The sequence below is a fragment of the Sparus aurata genome, chromosome 17 (assembly GCF_900880675.1).
Source record: "Sparus aurata chromosome 17, fSpaAur1.1, whole genome shotgun sequence".
NCBI classification, from domain to species: domain Eukaryota; kingdom Metazoa; phylum Chordata; class Actinopteri; order Spariformes; family Sparidae; genus Sparus; species Sparus aurata.
Window position 1 is genome coordinate 11,137,801 of NC_044203.1, and position 26,050 is coordinate 11,163,850.

Sequence of the window (26,050 nt, forward strand, 5' to 3'; positions counted from 1 at the left end):
AGGCGGCCCGGTGTATAATATGTAGGCTACATGGGCCGATGATGTCAGACTTTGGACTGAGTGTTGTCCTTTTGCTCAAACGCGCAATTTCGACGCATGGAATATTCCTCGATGCATTATTCATATAATAAAACCACGAGTGTGCGCTCATCGCCAAAAACACGTGTTCAATTTGAGCATTTTTATTCAGAATCGGAAGAAAATGCTCGATAGATGATGCCTCTCACTTCTTGCATGGATTTGTGGGATGGGATATTTCCCCAAGGCCGTGTCGGCGCCGGCTGAAATGCACGGCATGACACGTAGGCCTAGAATATGTTCAACGCACGCAGGAGGTGTGTGTGTGTATGTGTGTGTGCGTGCGTGTGCGTGTGTGTGCAGTGACGTGCGTGACGCAAAATACAGCGCGCTGACTTCCTCTCACTGTATGAGCGAGTTTGCTCTCCATGGTGCTGAAATCGGCGAGGTAGGCGCTGCTCATGTCCCGATTTATATATTTCCATATGCAGGTTCTGTCATGTAAAAAAAAAAACATCATCATGTTTGCCTGAGCACCAGCCACTGAATCAACTATATAGAGACACCCAGTGCAGCTATTGCAGCCCAGAGGAGTCAAATGTTGTCATGTATCTTTGTGAAATAACTTGTAGGTCGTGTGTCCATGCTGCGTCGTGCCTGGTGCGCACAGGTGCTCATCATTACGAGGGTGTCAGGTTTGGGTGGGGAGGACGCTCCTGACACTGGGTGGTACTGGATCTAAGTGAAAGCATGTGACTTACGGGAAGCAGTTTGTGTTCTTATCGCTGAGGCCCTCTGCTGGAACGAGAGCATGATGTCACACAGTGATAAAAAATGAATGGCTTGACAGTAAACTCACCATCACTGTGACGTAAATCACCACTGCATCACTGCAGAGAGTTTGCGCTGTGCCGTTCAGAAGCTCCTTACCTCCGACCAATAATCCAAGCTTGTATTTCCATTTATCATAACTCACAACCAACAGGGTCAACTAGACAACAATAAAAAGTGTGATCCAAATCTCCAGACCTCAGATGACATGTTTAGCTCAGTGACTACAGTAAACAAGACTTCGGCTTTACATGTGAACATCTAACATCTTTTAAAAATCTCATTGGGATGACTTGTATGGAGCCATTTTTTTTTACACATCGAAACAAACCTCCAGCTGCTTTAGTTGTCAGGGAGAATGCTGCGATGCTGTTTTGCTGTGAAGTTCCAGAAATATTTGTGCAGTGCGAAACCTCACCTGACCTTTCATCAGCACAGAGTGAGTGGATAATGATGGAAATGTCATTTTTTGGGGGAATCTTTCCTTTAAGCTCTCCACACACGTCTGTCATTTCTTGTTCTTGGTGCAAATCAACTTTTAAATGTTCTCTCAAACTACATTGTTATTTCCTTGCTCCTTATCTGCATTATTGTGCCTTGTTTCAGTATAAATTGAAATAAATACGTCAGATATGTTGACCTTGAGGTTATTCTGCAGTACGGGATCATAAAACAATAATGTTAACACGTGGATAAAGACTGCAATATGGTAAAAATCTGACTCTGGAAACAATATTTATTTCATATGTGATATGGCGAGCTTTAGTTCCTTTAAAGAATCATTATTTTTACACGCCGACCCATCCCTCCATCCTGATCATCTCCTAAACACAGCATGACACAGTACAAATGTACAAATACATTTGACCACTTTAAAGCAATGTTATGTAGAAATTGCAAAAAAGTTAGCCAGATTTGGCGCCCCCAACAGTTTATACAAAGGCCTACAAATAGCCTCAATACAAATCACAGGTCCATAGAAAACTAGTCAGATGTAATGTAGGTTCTCACGACAAACAAAGCTATTTACTTTAAAACAATGTTATGTCTTGAAAAATTGCATCTTGAAAAAAATGCTATGACCTACATATATAACGCTGTGATCCTACCCTGTCACTGCAGTTACGTAGTGCAGAAACAAGTGATGGGAGGGCGGAGTGCAGGAGACAGAGACACCATTCACGCTATCACAAGACACTGTACCATCAACATGATGTTGAAGCCGTTATTGTCAGTTAAAAAAAACTTGCATAATGTTGCATTAATCTGGTTATGGTTGCACGTGTATGGTTCTGATGATCCAGACACAGCCTGATGATGATCTGATGATGCATTCAGGTAACAAGGAGATAAGCCCCCCCCCCGAGTTTTCTTCTGAACATTTGAATTGTGAGATGAGCCCTGATCTGTCTCTGACCTCCTTAGCTGCAATGCTTAACACAAGAAAGACACAACATTCTCAGGACTGATGTGCCCACACTTCGACTTGAATGAAATAAATGAATTAATCTGATCTTTTTGTGAATGTGTACGTCACTGTGTGTATATACTACGGTCTCCATCTTCTGCCCAGGAACAGCAGATGGAAATGAGTTGAACACGTATGCTGTGAACTAAATAAACAGACAAATAAATGAATTATTGCCGTTATTTGAGATGCCAAACCCTTTACCCGTTGTTGTTGTTTTTTTGTTAAGGCCCTGAAATGTTTGCAAAGCTGCAAAAACAAAACAACAGGACCACGTCTGAAAGCTGATCAGGACTGAGCATTTTTTCAAGATCTGTTTAAACAACAAAACACTGGTCTGCGCGGTGTAGTGTGAAGTGTTAAATAAGGTGTTACACTGCTTGATTTTCCCAGATGACGTGAATGCAGCATTTGTCCTCATTTCTATGTATACTTCAGTGACTGGGTTGTAATAAGAAGCACCGACCACTAGAGGTCACTGGTGTTATTTACAATGTGTTTGGTGCAGTTTGAATGGTTCCTCGAATGTTTTGGATTTACTGTGACACACACACGCACGCACACACACACACACACACACACACACGCACACACACACCATTTAAATGCGCGACACCTCTGCCTTCATCTTATTTGACCACGCTCCTGTTTTCGGAAGAGCTGATTCTTCAAATGTCATCCAGCTCGACACTGAATCAAATACTGAATTTCATCCTCCTTTTATTATGATTTAATTCCTCACGATTTGAAATAAACATTTCATTAAATAGCGTGTGAAACTGCAAATTCATGGCGTTTCTTAAAAAAAGAAAAACCCACACACTTTATGATCGCCTTGCCACACAGTGTCTTCAGTCTATCTCTGTGTAAAATCTAATCTAATCTAATCTCATCTGACATGTCCTTGGAAGCTTTCCGGCTCTCAAAGACTCGGTGATAACGAGGACTATGACTCTCTTTTAGTTTCCATGAAAACTTGACCAACATTTAGAAAAGTAACTGAGGAAGGAGCAAAATTGAAAATAGTTTCATTTCATTGTAATTTAATTCACTGATTAACTTCAGAATGCCGGTTGCAAAGCAGAGCCGTGTTCTCTACGGACGGTGTTGACGGTCCAGCAAACCACCACCAACTAAAACTTCCCCACACGGACTCTGCTGTCTGTGTCTTGTGGCGGTCCGTTGGTTGCCTCTATAGTGTGCGTCTGCTCGGAGGTCTGTGACATGAAATTGTTTGGGAAGCCCTGCACTGAGCGACCATGTGGGCGTGTTTCTCTCGGCCCAACAGTCTCCGCTCTTGTGTGGAGTCCAGAGCGCAAAACGCACTTCTTCTGGTGCGACAGGGGAGCGCAAAAGTAGCAGCTCTCCGACCCTGACGCGCACACCATCTCCGACTCCGGCTGCCCCCCGTATCCAACTCCGACTGAGCGGGAAAACAAAAAAAACAGCAAGAGAGTTTCTTCACATCTCCCGGTGACTCCTCCAGCCATGGACGCATCCCGACTCGTAACGCTATACCTGGGCCTGCTGCTTGTTTTCCTTGGGAATATACCGTGTTTCCAGTCTGCTGCTATCATCTCTCCCTCTGCGCCGAGGAGAAGCAGGGGAGCCAGGATCTCTCATCAGGACGGACACAGGTCATCCAAATTCCTAAAAGACATTTTCGCGTCCTCGCATCCCACCGCGGGCCACCACAAAGAAGAGCTAAAGGACGCTATTGTGCCGCATGAATACATGCTCTCCATATACAGGACATACTCGGCTGCAGAGAAGCTCGGACTAAACGCGAGCTTTTTCCGCTCCTCTAAATCCGCCAACACCATAACGAGTTTTGTGGACAGAGGAACAGGTTGGTTTCAGTCCGCTTGCCAAGCTCCATCAGCTCGGTCTTGCATAATTATGTGGCACTGTTTTTTTTTTTCTTTTCTTCTCAACTGACTGCTCTAATATTCTTCTCTCTTGCATAGGAGTTAATGAAAAGTGGCTTAAAAAAAACTGCAGAAAAACAACTTTTACGCACGCGAAAAAAAAAAAAAAAAAAACCCCACCACGCGAATGCACTTTTACGCGCACTAAATATCAATAAATCCCAGGAATGAGCGTCGTGCCTTGAAATGTCTTGAAAGCTGCAGGATTATGTGTTTGTTCGCGAGCGGTTTTCGTGGGTTGCTTTTGGCGCACAGCCGCTGGAAACATGCAACTTTTTTTTTCTCTCTCTCTCCTCCGAGTATTAAGTTATATTACAGTTAAATTAACCTCAGGGTTACACGACAGTAAAACACTAATTAAGGCGCTCTCTAAATGAAGGCTGTAAATCACTGTCAGCGCAGGCTGCGGACTATTCTGCTCCCAACCAACACGTGAAAACAGAGCAAACTTTTTTTTTTTTTTCCCCCCTCTCTAGCACTCAGCGGTTGATTCATTTAGGACTTTTCTTTCATTCATCTCCAAACGCGAACAGTGTTAAAACATAAACCCAATTATTTAAATCGCAAAATGTTATTCCCCTTTAAAAAGAAAAAACAACAACACAAAACAGTTCAGTCTGTTGCCATTGTGGTGCCCGGGTTTGGCCCGCTTGTTGCTGACAAAGGGGAGCTGTGGGGGCCACGGCGGCGCGGAGCGGGTCGGTGTGAGAAGCAGGTGTTTGGGTCAGTTAACATGTGTAACCAAGTGATTCGACCAGCCCGCGAGGACAAACACAATCTGATCAACACAAACACATCCCACACACACATACACACACGCGCGCGCGCGCTCGCACACACACACACACACACGGGGGACATAAGCCGAGTTAATCTTTGCAGGAGAAATAAAAGCTATCTTTGTTTGCCTTCCCCTCCTGCATGAAAAAACTCCCCGAGCACTCAGCTCTCGGACGCGGAGTGCGCGCTGCAAAAAATATCCATCCCCGAGACCAGACCAGAGCCGGCTGCTTCAATCGGAGACTCGTCCGCCTGCGGAGTGAAGGGGGTGTGGGGGGTGTGGGGGGGCAGCTGCGGTTATTTCAAGTGTGCATCGACTTTTATTCAAGATTTAAGTTCAGTGAAATGTGTTTATTTTTATTTTTATTTTTACAAGCTTTTTTCAAGGTTGGACACATTTTTTTTTTTTTCCTCGAAGCTGCGATGGAAAGCAGCGCTGCGCTCTCACACATTTGCTCGTTTTTCCACTCGGAGCCAGCGGGGGCTTTTTAAGAATGAAACGTCGAGCCGAACGGCCAAACGCCCGTGTCACCATTTCTTGCAGTGGGAGCTGATTTGATAGGAAAAACGCCTCACTTTCTCCTGTGATTTTGATGTGATGTGTCACTGGCTCTGACCCCGAGCTGGACCCTCTGAGAGCTGCTTGGCATCGAACGGCTGATTGGAGTATTTGAACTCGGTGATCTAATTGAGTGTTCATGTCATAACATATCAAACACTGTCTATTCTCCCATAATGACCCAGCTCGGCCGCGGTGGGCACATCACCAAGAAACGAAGAGGGGAGAAAAGAGGAAAAAAAAAAAAAATTAAAAAAAATGAAAGAGCACTTCCTCCGCTGTGAAGTGGCTCGTATTTTTACTGCGGTACCTCCCTTTGCGACCGCCACTTTAATTACGGAAAATTATTTTTCTTCCCGTTCCTTTCAGCTCAAGCGCCTTTGGTTTCTTTTGGGATTCGTCCCAGCGTCCCCTAAGTGTTGCATTGCATTAACCTGCAGAATGAACCTCAGCTGGGAGTTTTTCTCCTCCATCAGAAAGAAAAGGGGGGAATACACACGGGGGCAGCTTCTCTCTCGAACTCTCTCTCCCTCTTTTTTTCTTCTTCTTCTTCTTCCTCTTTGACGCGTTAAGTAACAGGTTTCGCGTCTTTTACGCATTATTCATCCGCGCAGAGACAGCTTTACTGAGTGCACCCGTGATCTACGGCTTCTTTCGGCGTTCGCACTTTTGTAGGTAAATGAAATTCGCTTATAAAACCAGGCGGGGTGTTTCCTGGAGGTCAGAAAAGGCAAGATCAGAAAGGAATAAACCCCGAATCTGAAAATTACTTTTGGCACTTGGGGTAACTCATTAAAGCGCAGATGGTGCAGCCCCGGCCTCTCTCTCTCTCTCTCTCTCTCTCTCTCTCCCTCTCTCTCTCTCTCTCCAAACAGAGGCATAGATGACAAAAACATGTTTTGCATTTGTTCGAATACAAGCAACAAGGTCAAGCAAAAGTGCACAGGGTGCCAGTTTTTTAAAGCGAGCAGTAAAGAAAAAAAAAAAAAAAAGAAATCCACCGCACTCTCCGCCAATTATCCACCGTCAAGCATCTTACGCGTAATGGAAACAATTGGTGCTTTTTACATAATAATGAAATTAAGAAAACTTTCTCAATTCCCTTCCCTCCCCCCTCTTTTACAACTGTCAACACGAATATCTCCCAGTCTCTCCCGGCAGTGTTTTCAGTCGGTCGGTCGGTCGGTCGGTCCGTGCAGGCGCGTTTCTTTCTTTCTTTTTTTTAAGGCGGAATGTTGTCGTTGGCAGGATGAGATGAAATATAAGAGGGGAAGTGCTTTTAATGAGGAAGCTGGGAATTCAGAACTGTTAATTATTTGGTGAACTTGTATTCGATTTGTTTGAGGTCTTATAAAAAAGAAAAAAAAAGAAAAGAAAAGGGGGAAAAAGAGCCCTAATGCAGACCATACGCGCAAAGTCACTGAAACACGGAGCACAAGGTTTCAATCTGCCCCTTTTTTTCCTTACTGTTTGACTCGGCAGGGTTCACGGAGGGAAACTGACAACCGGATTCAAATATCTCCTCGGAACAGGGTTTCGCAAATGATATCACGGGGGTGTTTGCGCGGAGGCACGTCGCTTTCATTTTCTAAAAACACGTCGGGGTGTCAGTGGAGACAAGCAACCGAGGAAACAGGCTGTTATTTATGTATTTATTTATTTATTTTCATCACTAAATATCAATCTCCATCCCGCTTCGAGGTTTAAAACGGTGAAATATTAAATAAAAGGAGCACAATACATATTGAAAAAGACCGCGTTTGTTCATTTATTCCGACGCTCTTTGAGATTTTTCTGGATTTTAAGCCGAAATCCTGCGCCACGTTCTGCTTTTCTTTTCTTTTACGCAGACCACTGACGAGTCGCTGCAGGAGAAAAGGGTCGAAAAATTCACAAAATGAAACAATCGTTCTACTCTTATTTGCCGTTTTCATGACAAAAAAAATATGGAAAAATGGTAAATGGTAGAAAATAACTTCTTATTTTTTTGGGGGGGGGTTTAAACCTTTAAACATTCCACTGTATCTGAACTTTAACGCGCCGAAAACCGCAGCTTGATGTGCGTGACAACATGTGCTGAGCATAAATCATTCTGATCCAAAATAGATTTAAAAAAGAAAAAAAAAAAAAAGCACCGTGAGAGGTTGGACTGCTTGTTTGTTAGGTGTAGACTGGTAACGCGCTGTGTTAACGCCTTCTCCTGCATTGTTACGTCCCCGTCTCATTGGTCGGTGTACTTGCAGGCCTCCTGGGTCTCCAGCGGGGAATAATGCATTAATTGTGTATTGTTCGTCTGAGTGTACAGTATGTCGCCCTCGGTCCGTTGTGTCTGGCAGCACCCAGGGGCCTTCACATCACTAGGCCCCTTGTTTTTTTCTTTTTTCCTTTCTCTCCCCTCTTTCTTTTCTTTTCTTTGCCTTCAGAGCCCTGCGAGAGTTCTTCCAAACTGCAAACAAACTAAAAAAACCTAAAAATCAAAACGCATGTTCTGATGTTCAGACTGCAGCTCGGATTTAAGAGGGAAAACAGTTTACTTCCTCTCTGTCAGGGAGCTGGAAATGAATAATCAGTCTGTCGTCGGGTTGAAATGAAGGCAGGAGTATTTTCATTAAAGAAAAAAAAAAGAAAACATGCTGGCTTTGATTAGAATCTGGCATTGATGACATTTTCGCCAGATTTGAATGGATTATTGTCACTGGGCAAAAAAGAAAAAGTCATGTTTGTCTCTGTGGAGGCAGGTGACCGGTGTGGAGAAAAAAAAAATACAAGCAAGATCAGAAATCGTCCTGAAGACGAAGAGAAGAGTGTTCCCTTTAGATTACGAACATTTTCCGCAAATTAAGAAGCTACAGTTTGAGAGAGGGAAGCCTCGGGAGGGTTTGGCCTATCGGCACTGATGCTATTATTATGAGGAGGAGTGCGTTATAGAGTGGAATCAGCGGGGAAATTAGACATAAAAGTGACTTAGTGTGTTTATGAATCGACGCTGGATTAGCAGCAAAAACTTTCACCGATACCACACGTGGTGTTTTTTTTTTTTTTCTCCATACCGAGGAGTTGTCAGCTGCGGTTTGTTCCAGACAGGTTCAGGGTGGACATTTGAAAAACAAGAAAGAGAGAGAGAGGAAGAGAGAGAGAGAGAGAGGGAGGGAGAGAGAGAGAGGGAGAGAGAGAGAGAGAGAAGGCCTCTGTGGGAGAATGTGAGTCCCCCCCTTCTTCCCTCCATCCCTCTGAACACTGTACACCCTAAGTGAATCTGACTGCAATTATTTTCTTCTTTTATCCTTGCAGACGATCTTTTGCACTCTCCTCTGCGAAGACAAAAGTATCTGTTTGATGTCTCAACCCTTTCAGACAAAGAGGAGCTGGTCGGGGCGGAATTAAGGATATTTAGGAGAGCGCCCGGGGATTTGCAGACTTCCCTGCAGACGGCGGGTCTGTACGACATCCAGGTCTACCCCTGCCGCTCCGACAGGATGCTGGACTCCAGGTCCCTGGACCCGCTGGACTCCGCCAAGGCCGGCTGGGAGGTTCTGGACGTGTGGGAAACGTTTAAAGCACACCAGCACCACTATCACCAACCCCACCACCATCACCCCCACCACCACCACCACAACCATCACCTCCAGGGCAACCAGCAGCTCTGCTTCCAGCTGCGCGTCACCCTCGGCAAGTCGGACACCGAGGTGGACCTGAGGCAGCTGGGGCTGGACAGGAGCGGCCGGCCCCAGCGGGAGAAGGCCATCCTGGTGGCCTACACCCGCTCCAAGAAGAGGGAGAACCTGTTCAACGAGATGAAGGAGAAGATCAAGTCGCGGAGGTCGGTGGGGGAGAGGGAGGAGGAGGAGGAGGTGGTGAAGGTGAAGCCGGCGGAGGAAGGGGCGTCGCCGCGGGGGGCGAAAGGAGAGGGGCCCCGGCGGCGGCGGAGGACCGCGCTGAATAACCGGCACGGGAAGAGGCACGGGAAGAAGTCCAAATCCAGGTGCAGCAAAAAGGCGCTGCACGTGAATTTCAAGGAGCTGGGCTGGGACGACTGGATCATCGCGCCCCTGGATTACGAGGCGTACCACTGCGAGGGGGTGTGCGACTTCCCCCTCAGGTCGCACCTCGAGCCGACCAACCACGCCATCATACAGACGCTCATGAACTCCATGGACCCCAACAGCACCCCGCCCAGCTGCTGCGTCCCCACCAAACTCAGCCCCATCAGCATCCTGTACATAGACTCGGGCAACAACGTGGTGTACAAACAGTACGAGGACATGGTGGTGGAGCAGTGCGGGTGCAGGTAGCGGCTCGTTTGTTATGATAAAAAAAAAAAAACATAAATACATTTGGAAAAAAAAAAGACACTTTCAAAAGACAGAACAATCAAAGATAAGTCTTGATGGGTCCCGGGTCTGAGATGCTTTGACGCACGAAGCGCCGTATACTCAAAAAAAAAAAAAAGGGATGCACGCACAGGCGATATCTGCTATTTATTCAGACTCAGCACAGTCACAACAGCTCACACTCTCCGCCTTCAAGTGTTGCGCCCTTCGTTCCCATCCGTGCAACAAGTCACCGCTCAGCAAACAGGCTTTTTGTTTCCCAGAGAGCGAGACGTGTCCACATGGGCACAAGGGGGGACGGGTACGAGGTCGAGACGGGGAAGCCCATTGAGTCCGACCGCGCACCTGTTCGTGCCGAGGCCAAGAGGACAGCGGGCTCTGCCTGTCAGCGCTTTGTTGCAGCTCTGCCGTGTGATCCTGCCAGCCAGGCCCCGAAGTTCTTTTGGGTATGTGCATCCAGGCCGTAATTGCCACTGTCCAGCTGGAGTCATTACAGGCCCGAGCAAGTGCCTGTTTTTCTAAAAAAAAAAAAAAAAAAAAAAAAAGGGGGGAGGGAGGGAGGGAGGGGGGTGAGTGTCTAATCTACCACACACACACACAGACACTGGTCTGAGGAGAGGAGATAAGATGGTGGTGGGAATGCCTTCAAGAGATTTTTTTTGTTTTGCCTTACTGGAGACCAGAGGAGAGGCGACCGACGCGCCGCCTGTTTGAACAGAAAGGACACAAAACCAGACTTGTGCCTGACTGGGGCCCTGTTGTAGAAAAACAAACAAACAAACAAACAAAAAAGACATAAATGAAAGCACACATAACTGAAGCGAACTTTTTTGCTCAAAAGTCTGCATCTTTACGAAAAATGCACTTCCACAACTGACTGACTGGTCTGCGCGCCCGGGACGTGCGGTCAGCGGAGAGTCTCTGAGGACGGACGTGTTCCACAAAAAAGACTCGCGAAACGACGAGACGATATTTAAATGCACATTAGCTTTGAATGCACTGCTGTTCGTTTTTTTTTTCTTTTTTTTTTTTTTTTTCTCCTTGAGCTGTAAATATTTGTACAGTTGAAAAACTTTACAAAGTGCAACGAATGAAGAAATGAGAAAAAGGCATTTCTTTGTAAATATACAAAATGCACTCAAATCGGTATAATTTCTATTCTATAATTATTTTATTATTTGTGATGTACAGAGTTTCATGATAATCATATATTTCTTACATTGATAAGAGTAATTTAAGGTGTATTCGATATTTGTTTTTTTTTTTTTTTTTTTTGCAGAGGGTGGAAAATACCATTATTAATGTCTACCTCATAATTGCATATAGGATCTGAGTTTTGAGGTGCATTCAGTTAGAGTGTAAAGAGCTTTTACAATGATATATAAGATCATTTATATACATATATTACTGGATAATATTCCACACCATTACTGTACAAATAAAATTCAAAACAAAGTCTGCTACTTCTGATGATTAATTAAACCTCTTCTGCATCCATGTCATTCATTTTAAAGGAGCGCTGTGCAAGTTTTTAAAGGGGCAGTAAACAAATAGGATCTGTTGATGTAAGGAGGAGCAACCATGAGTTTCAGATGAACTTAAACGCCACATGTTCACGCTTTCATTTGGGAGAAATGTGAGTAAAACAGGCTGTATTTCGAGTGACGATGGGGTGAAAACAAAACGAGCGGTCCCACAGCTCAAGAATACACAGCTTTGCTTTAAAGAAAAAAAGTTACATGGTGCACCTTTAAGCGTTTTCAAGTTTGAGTCTGGTTTCCCTAAAAAAACACAAAAATCCACTCACAACATTGTGGGGCACTCCTTAATGAGGGGTCAATGATTTATTATTTTTCTAAAATAAAAGCTTGGAAGTGAAATAAATAATGATGTTAGTGGGATTTTTTTAAAAGCATGTAGGGCCTGAATATCTTCCGATGGTCTAATTCTCACACCTACAGAAAAGCATGTTTAGAAATATTTTGTCTTTCCTTTCTGGGTGATTAAAGGGCTACTCCACCAATTTTACACATGAAGTGTGTTTAGTTCAGGTTTTTGGTTGTACTGTGGCATGGGTGAAAAAGAGTACTTTGAAGTATTTTGTGGGTCTGGAGGAAGCTGTATATAATCTGATACATTCCCTCCAGTTAGTGTCTAAAGTGCATTGTGGGTAATGTAGGCACCAGGTTATGAAAAGAAAGAATGTGGAAAAAAAATTGTTGATAGTTCTGGTTCTGCTGAGTCAATTTTGATGATTTGTTTTTAAACTGACCAAAATGACACATTGACAACACTTTCATTACCCACAATGCAATTTAGCCACTGAGTGACAGCACTGGAGGTTATTTATCAGATTACATCAGCTTCCTGGGAATCACAAAATGCTTTTTAATACTTTTTTTTGCATAATGCTGTACTACTCTCCAAGACCTGTAAACACACATTAATATGTACATTTGGTAGAGGTACCCTTTAAAGATCTCCTCCACACACGTGTTAAGGCACAAATAACATCTATGTGTGTCTGTGTTTTTTTTTTTTCAGGATAAAAGTAAAATTACAACGTTCACATCTTTAAAATTTCACCTTTTCCTTCTCCCTCATTAAAAAGTCCAGAACATATGAAGGTTAAAATATTTATCATTTCACAAGTGTAACTGCTGGACACATGATGTCTCCTACTACACTATAAAGTCAGTTCTCAATGTATGTGCGCCAGAGGCTTCAAGGGTCCACAATGCACTTGTGAAGCTGAATATTGAACCAGAGCGGCTTCCAAACTTTTTGTGATGTCACAAATCACGCTGGAAGGCCCGCCTCTTAAAGGAGACATCTGCCCAGTGAATGAAAATCCAGTTGTTACCTACTCGTTCCCGTGCTGATAGAGAGTTGGATGAAGTTTGGTGGTCTGCAAAACATTTCTGGAGGTTCACGGCCAAACAGTGTTGCAGTGTTCCCCTAAACAGCTCAAGCAGATGGAGACTTGTTTCAGAACGTGAACAACAAGTGAAGAGAACACCATCCTAAAATCGCTCCTTACAGCCGGTCAGTCTGAGATCTCTGGGTCCAGAGATCTCAGATTGATTTGAAAAGACATCATTTACACCCCTTTGAAAGCCAAAATATTTGCTGTAGCTGCTAAGCTAAAAGTGTTAGCGTTCAGAAGTGAGTGCTCCAGCCCTGAGGTGTAAATAACGTATTTTCAAATCATTTTAGGCTCTTTTGGCTTCCAGAGACATATATTATACTGAAAAAGCTGTATGGAGCCGTTTAATTTTTTCTTTTTTTGGGCATTTTTACTTAAAACAAGTCCCCATCTGCCTCAGTTGTTTTGCTGTGAAGCTCCTGAAAATTGTTTGTGGACCACAACAATTCACCTGACTTTCCATCGGCACGGGGGCCGAGTCATGACCGAATTTTCATTTTTGGGTGAACTTCTCCTTTAAAATCAGATTTCCAGCGAGCACAGAGACAATTCCCAATTTGAGGAATGGATGTGAGAACAGCCCTCTGATGTCAAACAGTGCTCATACATCATTCCACAGAGTGAAGCTCTAACATTTATCTTTAGGAACGAGACGAAAAACATGTTTTTGAGTGGAGAGGCTCTTAAAATATGCTTATATTGCACACACAGCACAGAAAGCCAAAGATCGAGATCATACAAGGTATAAAGAAGACTTTATATAAGAATAAAAATACTATAGTATGGCACTTTTAGACTGTTCCATGTAGTCACAAAGAGGATTTCTAAGCTTAAATTAAAGGTGCACTATGTCACTATCTAGATGTGCTGTTTCGGTTCTTCACAATAACTCATAATACACACTATGGTTACAAACACCAATGTAAACATGTGGCTTTAAAGTGCACGGAAAACCCACTACACCTCTTGCAAACTGCGATTCCGGCCTCATTGTTTGTTTTCAGGCCTGTAAAAAAATGACAATGTTACACAATGCATCTTTTAAAGAAAAAAATCTAAATCAACATAATGCCCTGTTAAGATGTACATATGGAGCACATGCACCTTTGCCTTCAGGTATGCCGCCTGATCTATTCTTCCCCTTTGTTAACACTCTCTCATCGCAGACAGCAAATGTCATTACGCAGCGAACCGGTTGGCATGGAACCATATGGTGACCATCCGAGCAGAAGGAAACCCGCCGACCGACTGTCACTGATATGGCACTGGATGCACGAAACCCCAGCTATTTCCCAATGAATTAGCCCTGCCTGGGTCAAGTTTACTTAACACTTTAATGTTTCCCAATGTGCGGATGAAAAAAAAAAGTTTGAAAGAAGGGATTGCTTCCATATAGGCTATCGACCTTGGCCTGGAAACAATTAGGAAATTGCTTTGAAATGTTATATGTTGTCCAGGCTCTTGTACAGTATCATGTCACTCCCCACATGTTTGCTAGGGGGAAACAGAGGATGCTAAGTGCACTCTTTAGCGGCCGCCGCAAATGACTGACACAACAACCATTCCCCTGAGTATAACCAAATGGCCCCTCCAGGCTAGATGTCTGGATCGCCGGGGTGCTACCAGCAGCCACGCTATCCCCGCTGCCTTGCATTACGGGGATGCGCCGGCTTGAGTCCTTGCAGCTGATTCCGGATTAGAAATACCGTAACGTTGCACAATCAGGTCTAGATTTCTGAGCAACTTTATGCAACCTCGTGGGATAAACCTTTTGCTTTTTGATTTATATTTATTTGACAAGTTCCTCGGTCTGGTGGGCACTGGCCTGGAGGTGAGACTGAATGTTAGGGGAACAGTTAAATGGTGATGAAAGGGAAAGGAATGCTTTGTTTACCCGCTTCAATCCCTCACTCCCAAGTTAAATGTTCCTATAAAGTTCTTCATCACAACCAGCTTATTGTCCCTCCGGTCCGCGGCCGAGGCAGGGAGAGCAGAAAAAAAAAAAAAAAAAAAAAAGAAAGGAAAAGTTGTGTTTATTTGAAACCCCGGCTCTAATATATTAGTCTAAGCAAACCGAAATTGGCAAAGAGACGGCTCCTTTTCATCAGAAGACACAAATAGTCCTGACACCCCACATCTGTGCGTGGAGGCTCCTCTTCAGAGATCCGTAAGGCTGCATAACTGAAGATCTACAAGGTGTTGCTCCGAGTGGAAAGCCCGGGAGCCTCTCCAAGAGAGAGAAAAAAAAAAGAAAAAAAACCCCCAAAAAGTCTTGGCACGTATGGAGACATAAATGTTCCTCATACTTAACCTCTGCGTTATCAGTGATGTCCTCATCAGCGACAGGAAAGGCATAAATCACGCTGATCTCTCCGACAGCGAGGACCTCTAAGCGAGCAGAAATTTGTTTAACGGGCATTTAGGAGCATTAGAAAATTTATTGTGAGGGCTTAGATCTCCTGCTTTGATTTGTTGAATGGACGCAATTTAAATGTGGAAAAGGGGAAGAGGGAAAAAAGGAGTCTGCGCGCTGCCAAGGCCTGACTTTTTAAACTGCTACTGATAAAACCCAGCAACAACTTATTTATTTTTCACTGACTGTTTCTCTCCTCGCAGTGTTATTTTTTTTTTCTTTTTCTCTTTGCCTCTAGAGGGGTCCCTCCTTCTCTGGTTTCCTCCAGTTCCCACCATTATGGTTCGCAGATACTGCACTTCTCTCCCGTAATAAAGCTTGACACCTTTCTCCGGCCAAGAACACAGGCCGGAGCAAAGGTGGCGCTTTCGCCGCGCAGAATAAAAACACGATGTCTTACAGCGCTCGAGCCTTTACACGCAATGTGAAGGTGTGTGTCTTTGTACTTGTGTGTGTGTGTGAGAGTGGACAGAAGGGCAGCAGTGTACACAGATGGACAGATGAGTGGTGCAGGGGAGCAGCAGATGCCTGAAGTGACCCCTCCTGCCGCCTTTCATTGAACCACTGGCTTCCACACAAAGGCAGGGGCGGCCCCGAACATTAAATACACTTGCTTGTGCCTTGATGCCAGAGGTCACTACTTTGTTTCCCCCTCCTGTTATCTCATTTTGTTTTGGTAAGACTCATTTCAACAGAAGTGCTTGGAAGAGCTTTGCCAAAAAAATTGTAAAAAAGTGTCATTTGGCTGCACTCGGCAGCTGCTTTTTTTTTTAAGCAGAGGAAGATAATAAACCCCCGGGCAGGTCAGCTAAAGTGTAACAAAAGACCAGGGTGCTTCTTCTGACGGTGCATCTGCCCGTCTCTTCCTCTGCGGTGCCGCGGAAAGCAAATCCCTCCCTCCTGTCAGACCATACGGTAACAGGAAGTGAGCGGACACCTCCGATTCACCACAGATAACCCGCTAATTGCATTAAGCTCACTCCCGACTGGGCTTTTGAAAAGGTCAGTATGAAGCTAATGCTAATGTAGCTCACTCCAGCCGCAGTGGAAGCTAGCGCGTGCTCCGTTTTTTTTTAGGGAAACGTGTTTGCACGAATGCTTTTATAACTCGAAAAAGGGCAAAAAAGTGATGTCGGCTTGACAGATCTGCTTCGAATACCTGTCCAGCGAAGGCCGCTTTTGTCCTGTTTATTTTCTAAAGGAATGTCTGAGGGCGCCCTTTCACCCCTCCTCATCCATTTACTGCCCCTGGTCTATGTTACAGATGGCGACCCGCGCTCCTCGCCATCCCTGATTAACAAGCACACCTTCTGATTCTCCTGCAAACGTCCGCCGAGAGGAAGCCAGTCCTTTTGTGTGCTCGCAGTTCATCTTTTCTTTTTCTTTTCCTTTTTTTTTCTTCTTCTTTTTTTACCCCTCTTCCCGTTGAGTGTCTCTGTGTGCTTGTGCGAGGGTCTGAATGAGCTCGAGTCAAAAGTAAATTTACTCAGTTAACTCTGACAATGCTCTTGTTTGGGAGCAAGGCAAGGACATGACCTCGCTGCCAATTCACATCCGCGGAGGCTTGCGGAGAGGAGAGCAGAAGAGAGGAGAGGAGAGGAGAGGAGAGGGAGGGACGTTGACCGAGCCGGGGGCCGGACAATGGCATTCAGTGGTCTGGTAGCTTGGCCTGCGGACAAATTAGGCTGAAAATGAATGCTTTGAATTGCAATGTCAAAGGGAAAGACGGGAATTAAATAGCAAAGCGGCACCGGAGTAGAACAGAATAGCTCAAAACCCCTGACGGCACAGCTCTTCTCCTCTCCTGATCCATGCTCGATCGAAGCTGATCAGCTTTTTCTCACCGATACATTAAACACACCCAGGTCTTGCAGAGGGACCCGGGTGGCGAGAAAAGAAGGTTCTGGTTGTGCATTGTAAAGCGAGACATGTAGGCAAACAAACATGGGTCGGGGGCAATGAGGCAGCAAGACAAGGATCTGACTTTGGGAGGGAGGGGTGGAGGGTGATGGCGGGAGGGGGGTGGGGGCGCGGGAGGACTTGATGGACAACTCCGCAACTCGGCAGAGGCAGAGCTTTCACTTAAAAATGGTGCCTGGCCTATCTCAAAAGGTCAGAGCCCAGAGCACTAACACACTACATTAATCATGAGAGGCTGCGGCTTACCTGTCTAGCGTTTCAGCCGTGCCGTACAGTTAACCTCAATTATGCTTGATTACGAGGTGTGGAAGACGCCGGGCCCGCGCTGCGAAAGATCAGGCATCAATAATGCAATCTCAGATTAGATGTGCCCGTCTGTCACCGCGCAGGACGGACGCAGCCGGGGTCAGCGAGCAAGGTAAGAGCGGAGGTTTGCTGTGATGCGATTCCCCGGGACGGAGCGGCGGCAAGCACACGCATCGAACGCAGGCATATGCATATGAGAGACAGACACGTACACTAAAGCATTATGTGGTGTACCAAAGGGAGCTAAAGGCTTCATGCTGTCCCAGCCCCCTTCTTGGTAATTGCCCCATTATGTGTCGGTGGTGGATGGAGCCATTACAGATGTTTTATGACGGGGCCATTTTCATTTTGTCTTCCCAATGAGGGACAGATTTATGGTGCGAGGCAGTCTTCCATTCAGGGGTAAAAAAAAAAAACAAAAAAAACTCTCACCACCACATTCCCTGATACACAAACACACACACACACCCACCCACACATACACACCCATACACACACACACACACACACACACTAGCATGCTCAGTGTGCATGAAATGAATTATCTTTCCTGTGACCATTGAGAGCCTGACCTGCCCAGCAGTGCCCACAGCTGAGAGGGAAGCTGTTGGCAGCAGCTTATGACATGAATAAATGTTTGATGGCCCCTCGGAACAAGGCACACTTCCAGGACGGTCGTCACTCTGTTCCCCAAGGAAAGGGGGTGGGCGGGTGAGGGAGGGGTGGGGTGGGGGGGCGAGATCTCTCCTCAAAGAGCCCCCCCGGTCTGCGGGGAAGCAGCAGACCTCGAGTGAAACCGAGCCTGACACTTTCTCACCGACTGTTATCCTGCTAAAAGGAACCGTCGTAAAGAGCAAAGCAAACAGCAGTCCGCTTTTCAGAATTAATCTCTTTTAGCGCGCAGAAGAAGCGTTTGAAGTGCTGAAGACTTGCTTGGCCGCGCGGTTTCTTTCCAGAGGCTGTTTTGGTGTGGTTCCCCAGAGTTCCCGTTTGGAAATCAAATCTTTAGCTCGGTAGCTTTCATGCCAAGAAAAATATTGGTCATAAATTGGTGCCTGAATAGGCAGTCTAATTACAGGGCTGCGGTCTGAAAATTTACCCTGCAACTCATGGCTACAATTATTAAGGTTAACAATAGGGACGGTGGGGGGGCGGGGGGGGGGAGGGAGATCGCAGAGCTTCAAAGAGCTCAACTCATTCGTTCGGGAATCGGAGAAGGTCACTGTCCGTGTCAGGAATAGTTTTCCTTTCGTGCACAAACTGTGGAAAGTTGTCAGGTACAAGTCTTTTAACAAACAAGGTCAGCGGAGGAACACTCATTATTAATCATTTACCAGGGGAGCACAAAGAGAGCTGGAGAGACTAGATAGCCCAGAGGACCCAGGGGTTTGTGACTGAAACACTGCCTCATCGTGTTACACACACCGACCGCCGGGACATTTCTGACACCTCTGACCTGCCCGTCGATGATTGATCTTCTCATTGTGATCGCCTCGTCCTCTCATTCCTGAATGTGTCACCGTTTGTAGTTTTACCGCTCCAAACGGCCACTTTCCTGCCGCAGCCGTCTGAACTCCACCTGGATGGAAACGGGACGGTCGGCGCTGAGTGAATGATGAATGGCCGACTATGTTCGAGGTTGGTTTTCTGTCAATTCTCTCAAATGCCGCTCTTTATTCAGCGCGGCATAAATCCTCCCGCTCCGGCGTGAGGAATGGAGTGGGGTTTGTTTGACCAGATGTAACTTTATCAGGGACTCTCTCTCTCTCTCTCTCTCCCCGGCTATTCTTGTGTCTCTCACATCTCTTAGCTCAGGCACACACAAAAAAAGTGAGCTCTCACACAATATTTCTGTTTGCCGTAGTCTGACCTCTTTGTGAACTGCGGCAAAGTGAAAGGCACTTTCAGCCGAGGGGAATCGGATGGCAGTAACCATATGCCTTTCAACTGATACAAAGGTGGGAAAGGGGGAGGCCAGGGGTGTGTGTGTGTGTGTGTGTGTGTGTGTGTTGGGTGGGGTAGAGAGGGTGGGTTTGCATGCTAGGGTGAAAAGGAAAGTGCCGTGCTGCATCTTTTTGTGTTAGTAAAGTGGTGGCGGTTTAGGGTCGGGGTGGGGGTTTGGGGGAGGAGAAGGGAGGGGGTGGTGTTGGCTGGATGCGGTGCTGAACTCAAGGCAACGTCCGGCTGACTGGCTGCTGAGATGGAGCCCTCTTATGGATGAGTGCGATGAGTAAACAGCATTCCTTTCTCTCCGTCTGACCCTCTCTGCCTCCTATTTTTGTCGGCCTTTCTCCTCTTTTCTTATGGTCTGTCTATATTAGCAGAAGCACTTCACCTCCCAGCTCGTATCTGCCGTCTGCTGTCTTCCAGAGCCTCTCGCTCTTCACCTGACCCCTGGCTCACCGTCGGCCTCCTCATTAAAACGCTCACAACTATGCACCCGTGTGAGGTATATCTGATGGGGAGAACGGGTGTGATCATTGAAATAAATGAAACAAATCACGAAATAAAGTATAACAACCACGTTCCTGTTGGCAGATCACATTACCACAGGTGAGTTTTCCAGCAGTGCCGGTTGCAAAAGATGCTTTGCTGCCCAGGAAAAGTAGTGCGTCTCCTTGGAGTTGGAAAGTGTTAAACTGAATTCTATGACTTTTTCTGACATATCCTTTTTTTGTTGTTTTTTTAAAGATTCTGTCTGCAAATGAGATAAGGCCTTTAAAATCAGTTTTAAAACAGGTTTTGCTTCATTTGAAAGACGGTTTATTAAATGTTGTTAAGTGTGACTGAATGTGATTAAGTGTATTAAGGTGCTGAGTTACTTTAAAAATAGTCTGAAAATGTCTTATAATGAAACAGTCTTTGGTTCCCGCGCACAAAAGGCGGATAAATAAAACAAGCAACAACAAAAAGTGTTGGCTATCGGTCAAATAGCTATTTTAAACATCGGTATTGGCCCAGAATTTAACAATTGCTGCATCCTAACTATTTTCCTACGTGTTTGGTATATTACCATGACTGGTTACCCTGTCATGACTCTCTCAGCTAAAGAGAACCAACGCTAGCTAATGTTAGCTTCGTGCTGTTCCCTGGAGTCTCCTGTTCTCTGTTGGACCTCCATGGACTCGGCCCTAACCTCTGGTCATCAAGGCATGGACACGGCCAGAGGTCCAAAATGGAAAGTCTTGAGATTCTTCTTGGTCTTTTGTGTTTCACTGAAGGGTGAAGGAGAGGCTCGAGGTGTGAGTCGTCACCTAAAGTCAACTAAAAGTGGCCAATGTAACATTGAAATTCTATGCATTCTTCTTCGGTATTCTGGTAGAAATATTATGGCGTGAGTATTTTTTTAATGGATTACACATAAATCCAAGACACATGGGAGATGTCACAAGCTCCTTTGACACATGCACTGCTACCTGCTACCCGAACCCTGACAAAGTCTGACTGAACCCACGTGTAAATAAAGCAGAATTCCCAGAAAGTGAATGGAGTGGAGCTGCTTTGCACTCTTTTATTGATGATATAATGATATGTCCAAATGCATGTGGAATTGACATCACCGCAAAAAAAAAAAACAATCACCACACTGGGTGAGTCCAGGAGTCGGCCCTTTCATAAACCAATCAGTATTCCCTGTCGATGACATTGTGTCTGACGCTGATCTCCTGTTGTGCGCAAGATACAGTCCATCAGGATGTGATCTATGTCCTTACATTTAGGCCTCATTACCTCAAAGAGGAAAATACACAATGCAATCACCAATACTGGGATTGGCAAAATTGGTATAGAACAAGAAAGTGTCACACTTATCAGGTGACACCTTGATGTTACCCTCTCTAGGGGTCAAAGGTCAGCTACAGAGCAGTAGATCCAGAGCTGATAGCGATTTTGATGCCTTGCTCAAAGCCACTTTGCCGAGGTTGTGTTTGCCTCAGTTCATACCACGCTGGTTTGCATCTATTCGTCTTCCCTGCTGTCTTTCCATTGAGTTTGTACACAATAAGGTTGAAAATCGAGCACAAATCTGAGCACACCGCACCATGGAGAAGTGGTTAGTGTACCACTGAAACGCTGAGGCAACCATTTGCAAGCTACATTGCCGACAGGCATTTTAATGGTCTCCTCAGTCTATCTCTAGCACACTGACATGGACTTAAAGGTTATTTATTAAAAGAACATTTGTTGTTTTTACAATCAATTTTTATTCTCCAGTCTGAATACACTGATGCATTAAAGGGGCACTATGTAGTTTTGGAAAAGGAATTCACCCTCAGAATTTGAATATTTACAATATAATTGAGGAATTAATAAAAACTCATAAATAATGGTCCCCAGAACACTTTTTACAGCTAGAGAGGTGGCAGAGTCTGCCAATATAAACAAAGTTTGTTTGTTCATTCGGTTTATTCAGTCATGAAGACAAAGAGTTTGTTATTTAGTTTGTTCAGGCATAAAAAAATCAGTCAGTGAATGTCTTCTATGTCTACATTTCTTCCCCAAAACTACAACGTGCACCATTAACATAAATTTCTGTACATTTTCCATTGGCCTGTGCTGATGCAGAAAACATCCTCTTGGCATTATGACTCGGTATGTGTTCACATGCCTTTCCTATTTAACTGGCATGACTTAAAGACATATATAGATTACTTCGAATCTAGATTACATGATGGGATACAGAGGCAAATACTTTGCGATACAGAAATAAGCACAAATGCCTTATCGGTTTGAAATCACGCTGCTGATACGCGCGCACATCTTAAAATGATTTGCTGCCTTATGACTATACAGCCAGTAATCTGTGTGTATGGTTACAGTAGATGTAGGGAGCCAGCGCGTTTAGTAGGAAAGGACAGACAGACAGGAAGAAGGTTTGTTACAGAAGCGACATTAATCTATTCCTCTCGGCGCTCTTTGAAGAGCAGCGGCAGCTATGACAGGCTAAATGTTTCCAGAGATGTCACATTTCCACAAAATCTAAAAAGGCTCTTGCGAGCACTCATCCTTTCATGTTTGATTGTGTGTTGGAGATCCTATGATAAACAGACGAGGGTGGTGGTTGGAGGGGGAAAGGGGGCGTCGGGAGGAGGAGAGGGGGGACTGCGGATGGGAACGTATACTCCAGTGCTCGGCCTGCTCTGCTTTGCCACCGGATCCAGATGCTTTTGGAAATTACCTCTTTGTCTACATCAGAGGGGTTCGAAATGCAAGATCCGGGGGTTCGCTCCTCAGACTTCTAGGATTGCAGGGTTATTGCGCCGAATCTGATTAATCTGGGCCGAAACCATTCCATCCACCCCTGTCACTTGTGCACTTATTGGCCCGAAAAAAATGCATATCCACCCACAGACGGACATTGAACAGATGCCGCAGGGCTGCTGTGAACCATTAAGCACGTGAGATGTGGCTCATCAACGTCAAAATCGGAGCACAACTGGGCAGAGCAGGTACATTTAGCAGCGCACGTCCTCCTGCTTCCTGAGAAATTTGGACTTAAAAAAAAAAAAATAATGAGAAGAAATGCTTGGTCATCACGCAGAAATATGTTGGCTGCACACACACACACACACACACACACACACACACACACACACACACACACTCTTTCTCTCTCTTCCTGTCTGTCTCCATCTCTCTCCTCATTCCTCCGAGGCTTTGTGGCCCTGTTTGTCAGTCCCGTCCCGCCGTCTTTTCCAGCGCTGCTTAAGTGTTTTGTGTCTCAACACTCTGTTAGAGAGTCGTAAAATTCTTGTGGAGAAAACAGAGCACTTCCAGCTGAACTCCGGAGAAGAGGCAGTAAAGAGAATGTAAACTCGGGGCGAAGGAACTGAACGGAAAAAAAAAAGGGAGGGAAAAAATTATGCTCTCATAAAAGTGAAATAATAAAAATACCAGAACAGTAGTGAAACATCTTTTCAGCATTTTTTAATAAAGCCCTTTAACAAGTGTGTGCATTGATGGATACAGTTTCATGACAGAGTGCCATTCACTTGTCTGTGACTGCATTTAAACTGCACCAGTGCCTCCCTGCAGGCCTTTCATCAATAGTTTATGAATGAAAACTCCAGATGTGAGATGAAAAATGAATAACGTCTATGAATAACGCGTCTTGTCTTTTTCTGTTTGCAAAAACACCGTAGCTCTGCTGCATGAAACTTTAACCTCCGGGGACGCGAGACTGCCTCCCATTACATTCAGCTCATGTAGGAACAGCACTGTGGCATGCACAAATAGAGAGCGCACAGATGCAAAGCATTTGCACACATAATCCTCCACCTCTGGGGAAGTTGGTGGCAGTCTTCTCATGATCTGAGGATGGTGCGGTCACAGATCTCCTGGTGAGTTTGGTATGAGCTATTAGGAAGGGGAGGAGGAGGAAGCAGAGGAGGAGGAGGAGGAGGAGGAGGAGGAGGGCATTCCTGATTTCCAGCCAGGCTGATCGGCAGAAGCCTGCTCCTCACCTGTCTCACAGAGGCAATGCTCCCCGCAGCCAGCAGGGCGTCCTGTGACTGGCACTTCTCGTTAGCGCGGGGAGGATGGGACAAGCGAGGGTGAAATTGAGAAAATGAGGTTGGGAAAGCGGAGTTAGTTTGTTCTCAAGCCCGCAGCCTGTTTGGTTTAAACCTGGGGAGGAGCTGTATAAATGCATCATTTCAATACATCTAACACGGCAAAATGGCTAAAGAGCCATAACTCATCAACAAAAGCCACGCGAGAGTCATTCCTTCCTTCACTGCCCGGCAATTTGGAACATGAAAGGACTTTGTTCCAGGGTAAAAAACCTTAACCCATAATTCATGGCACGTTTAACCCGTAACGTACAGTGCTTCCTGTCGCTGGGTGGGATCACTGGTGGATCAGAAACCAGATTCTGGACGGGGTCTCAGTCCAGTTGTTAGGTTCTCAGACAGCTGAATAAACCGAACAGACAGGCAGTACCCCTTGAAATAACATTCTTTAAACCCTTGTGTTTTGGTGACATTAGCTTCACTTCCTCAATGTTTGCTTCACACTCTACATTTTTATAAAATAATTTATAAATTATGTTTATAAAATTGACATTCATATTTAGTTTTGTCAAATTCCTCTCTTCTTCTTTTTCTCTTTTCCTCTGACCTCACTAAAACCCCTATATTTAGACACGTGATTGATGTTTTCACATTTGATTAAGGTAACAAATAACAGAAATGACAATAAAGCGGTGTTATTACACCAAGTAAGGAAATATATTGTTAAATAAACAACGTATTAGTATGATGAAATACGCTATATATCCCTTTTGGTTGGTCAAAAACACATTCACAGAAAAATAAATGCACGGTCATGGGTGTCATTTACATTGTGGACACTTTTTTTTTAAATGGACCATATTGTCCCCATCAGTTTTTACAAGCACTTTGTTTAAAAATGTCTATTAAAAAATAGTTTGCAACACATAATAAATGAGACTGTTTTGACCTCCATCAGCACAGTCTCAGTCAAATCTGGCTGGCTGTGGCTGATTCTGCCCTCTTTAAAACCCTAGAGGATTGTTAGGAATGGTGTTTGAGTATTTATTGTGTTAAATTTCCGAATCAATCGTGCGGAATTTCAAAAGACTAAAAGTTAATGAAACGGTTTCAGCTTTTCAATTGTCCACTCTGTTTTTCCAATTTTTGTGCGTATCCTTGAGACAACACAGCGGTTGAACTCAACATCTAAAGGTTCGATTCATTTGTAATTTAGTGAAGTGAATTCCTTCAATTGTTTTTTTCTTTTGGGGGGTGGGGGGAGGTCATATTTTTGGGTAGTTTTTGGGTGTTCTTATTTCTGGGCTGACTGAGATGCACTCAGATGTGATATTAGCCTTGTTTGATTGACTGTTGTGGGTGTGATTAATATGGATGGCTGTTAAATTTGCCATGAATGTTGTTGCACATTTACTTTTGATGGTGGACTATGTAATTGTTTCCCGTCTTTTAGTATCTCTGACCTTGTACTGATCGTTGCCTAAAATCACATTGAAGACCATTTAAAAACTGTTCACTCTTCTGATGTCCCACCACTTTCCAACGCTAAGTGACGCCCCTGCACTTGGTGATATTATGGACTTTTATGAAAGTCTGATGTGTTAAATCTAAATAGATTTATTTGAGATTCTGGAAGGGTAAGGCTGCAGGAGTACTATGAAAACCAAGAGCAGTGTTCATAAAAGCAGCAGATGTAGTGTGCTGCTGTTTGACGTTTGTAACTTGCAGATGCACATGGAGGAATCTGCTTTGACTGCATGTTTTTTTTTTTTTTTCACTATCCATCCATTTTCTACACCTGCTTTTCCCTGTGTAGGTTCAGAAAGGATTGGATTCATTGAGCGCAGTTCAGAGAAACACAAATCTGTCATGAGTTATGAGTTCACCTGCGAAGGTCTGGACTGTGGGAACCGACTGGATCACCTGCAGGAAACACACACAAACACAGACAACACATCCAGACTCCACACAGACCTCCGAACTGTCCCCTCAAAAATATTCTCTCGGCTGCATAATGTAATGGTTTGTCCTTGTCTGAAGACGAGAGCCCCCTGATAGCCA

The 26,050-nt window shown here is 44.8% G+C and overlaps 1 protein-coding gene across 1 annotated transcript; it reads left to right on the forward strand.

Annotated features, from left to right (window-relative positions):
- The first annotated feature begins 3,453 nt into the window (after nucleotides 1–3,453).
- Nucleotides 3,454–9,940, forward strand: gdf6a (growth differentiation factor 6a). Its single transcript, XM_030392858.1, has 2 exons — nucleotides 3,454–4,166; nucleotides 8,876–9,940. The coding sequence occupies exons 1-2, from the start codon at nucleotides 3,806–3,808 to the stop codon at nucleotides 9,874–9,876; spliced, it is 1,362 nt and encodes a 453-aa protein (XP_030248718.1). The 5' UTR covers nucleotides 3,454–3,805; the 3' UTR covers nucleotides 9,877–9,940.
- The last annotated feature ends 16,110 nt before the right edge of the window (nucleotides 9,941–26,050 follow it).

Bases quoted from the DNA above. Each gene is read 5' to 3' on its own strand.
- gdf6a (XM_030392858.1), top strand. From the start codon at position 3,806: ATGGACGCATCCCGACTCGTAACGCTATACCTGGGCCTGCTGCTTGTT. The intron at 4,167-8,875 runs GTTGGTTTCAGT...TTATCCTTGCAG, and splicing joins TTTTGTGGACAGAGGAACAG to ACGATCTTTTGCACTCTCCT.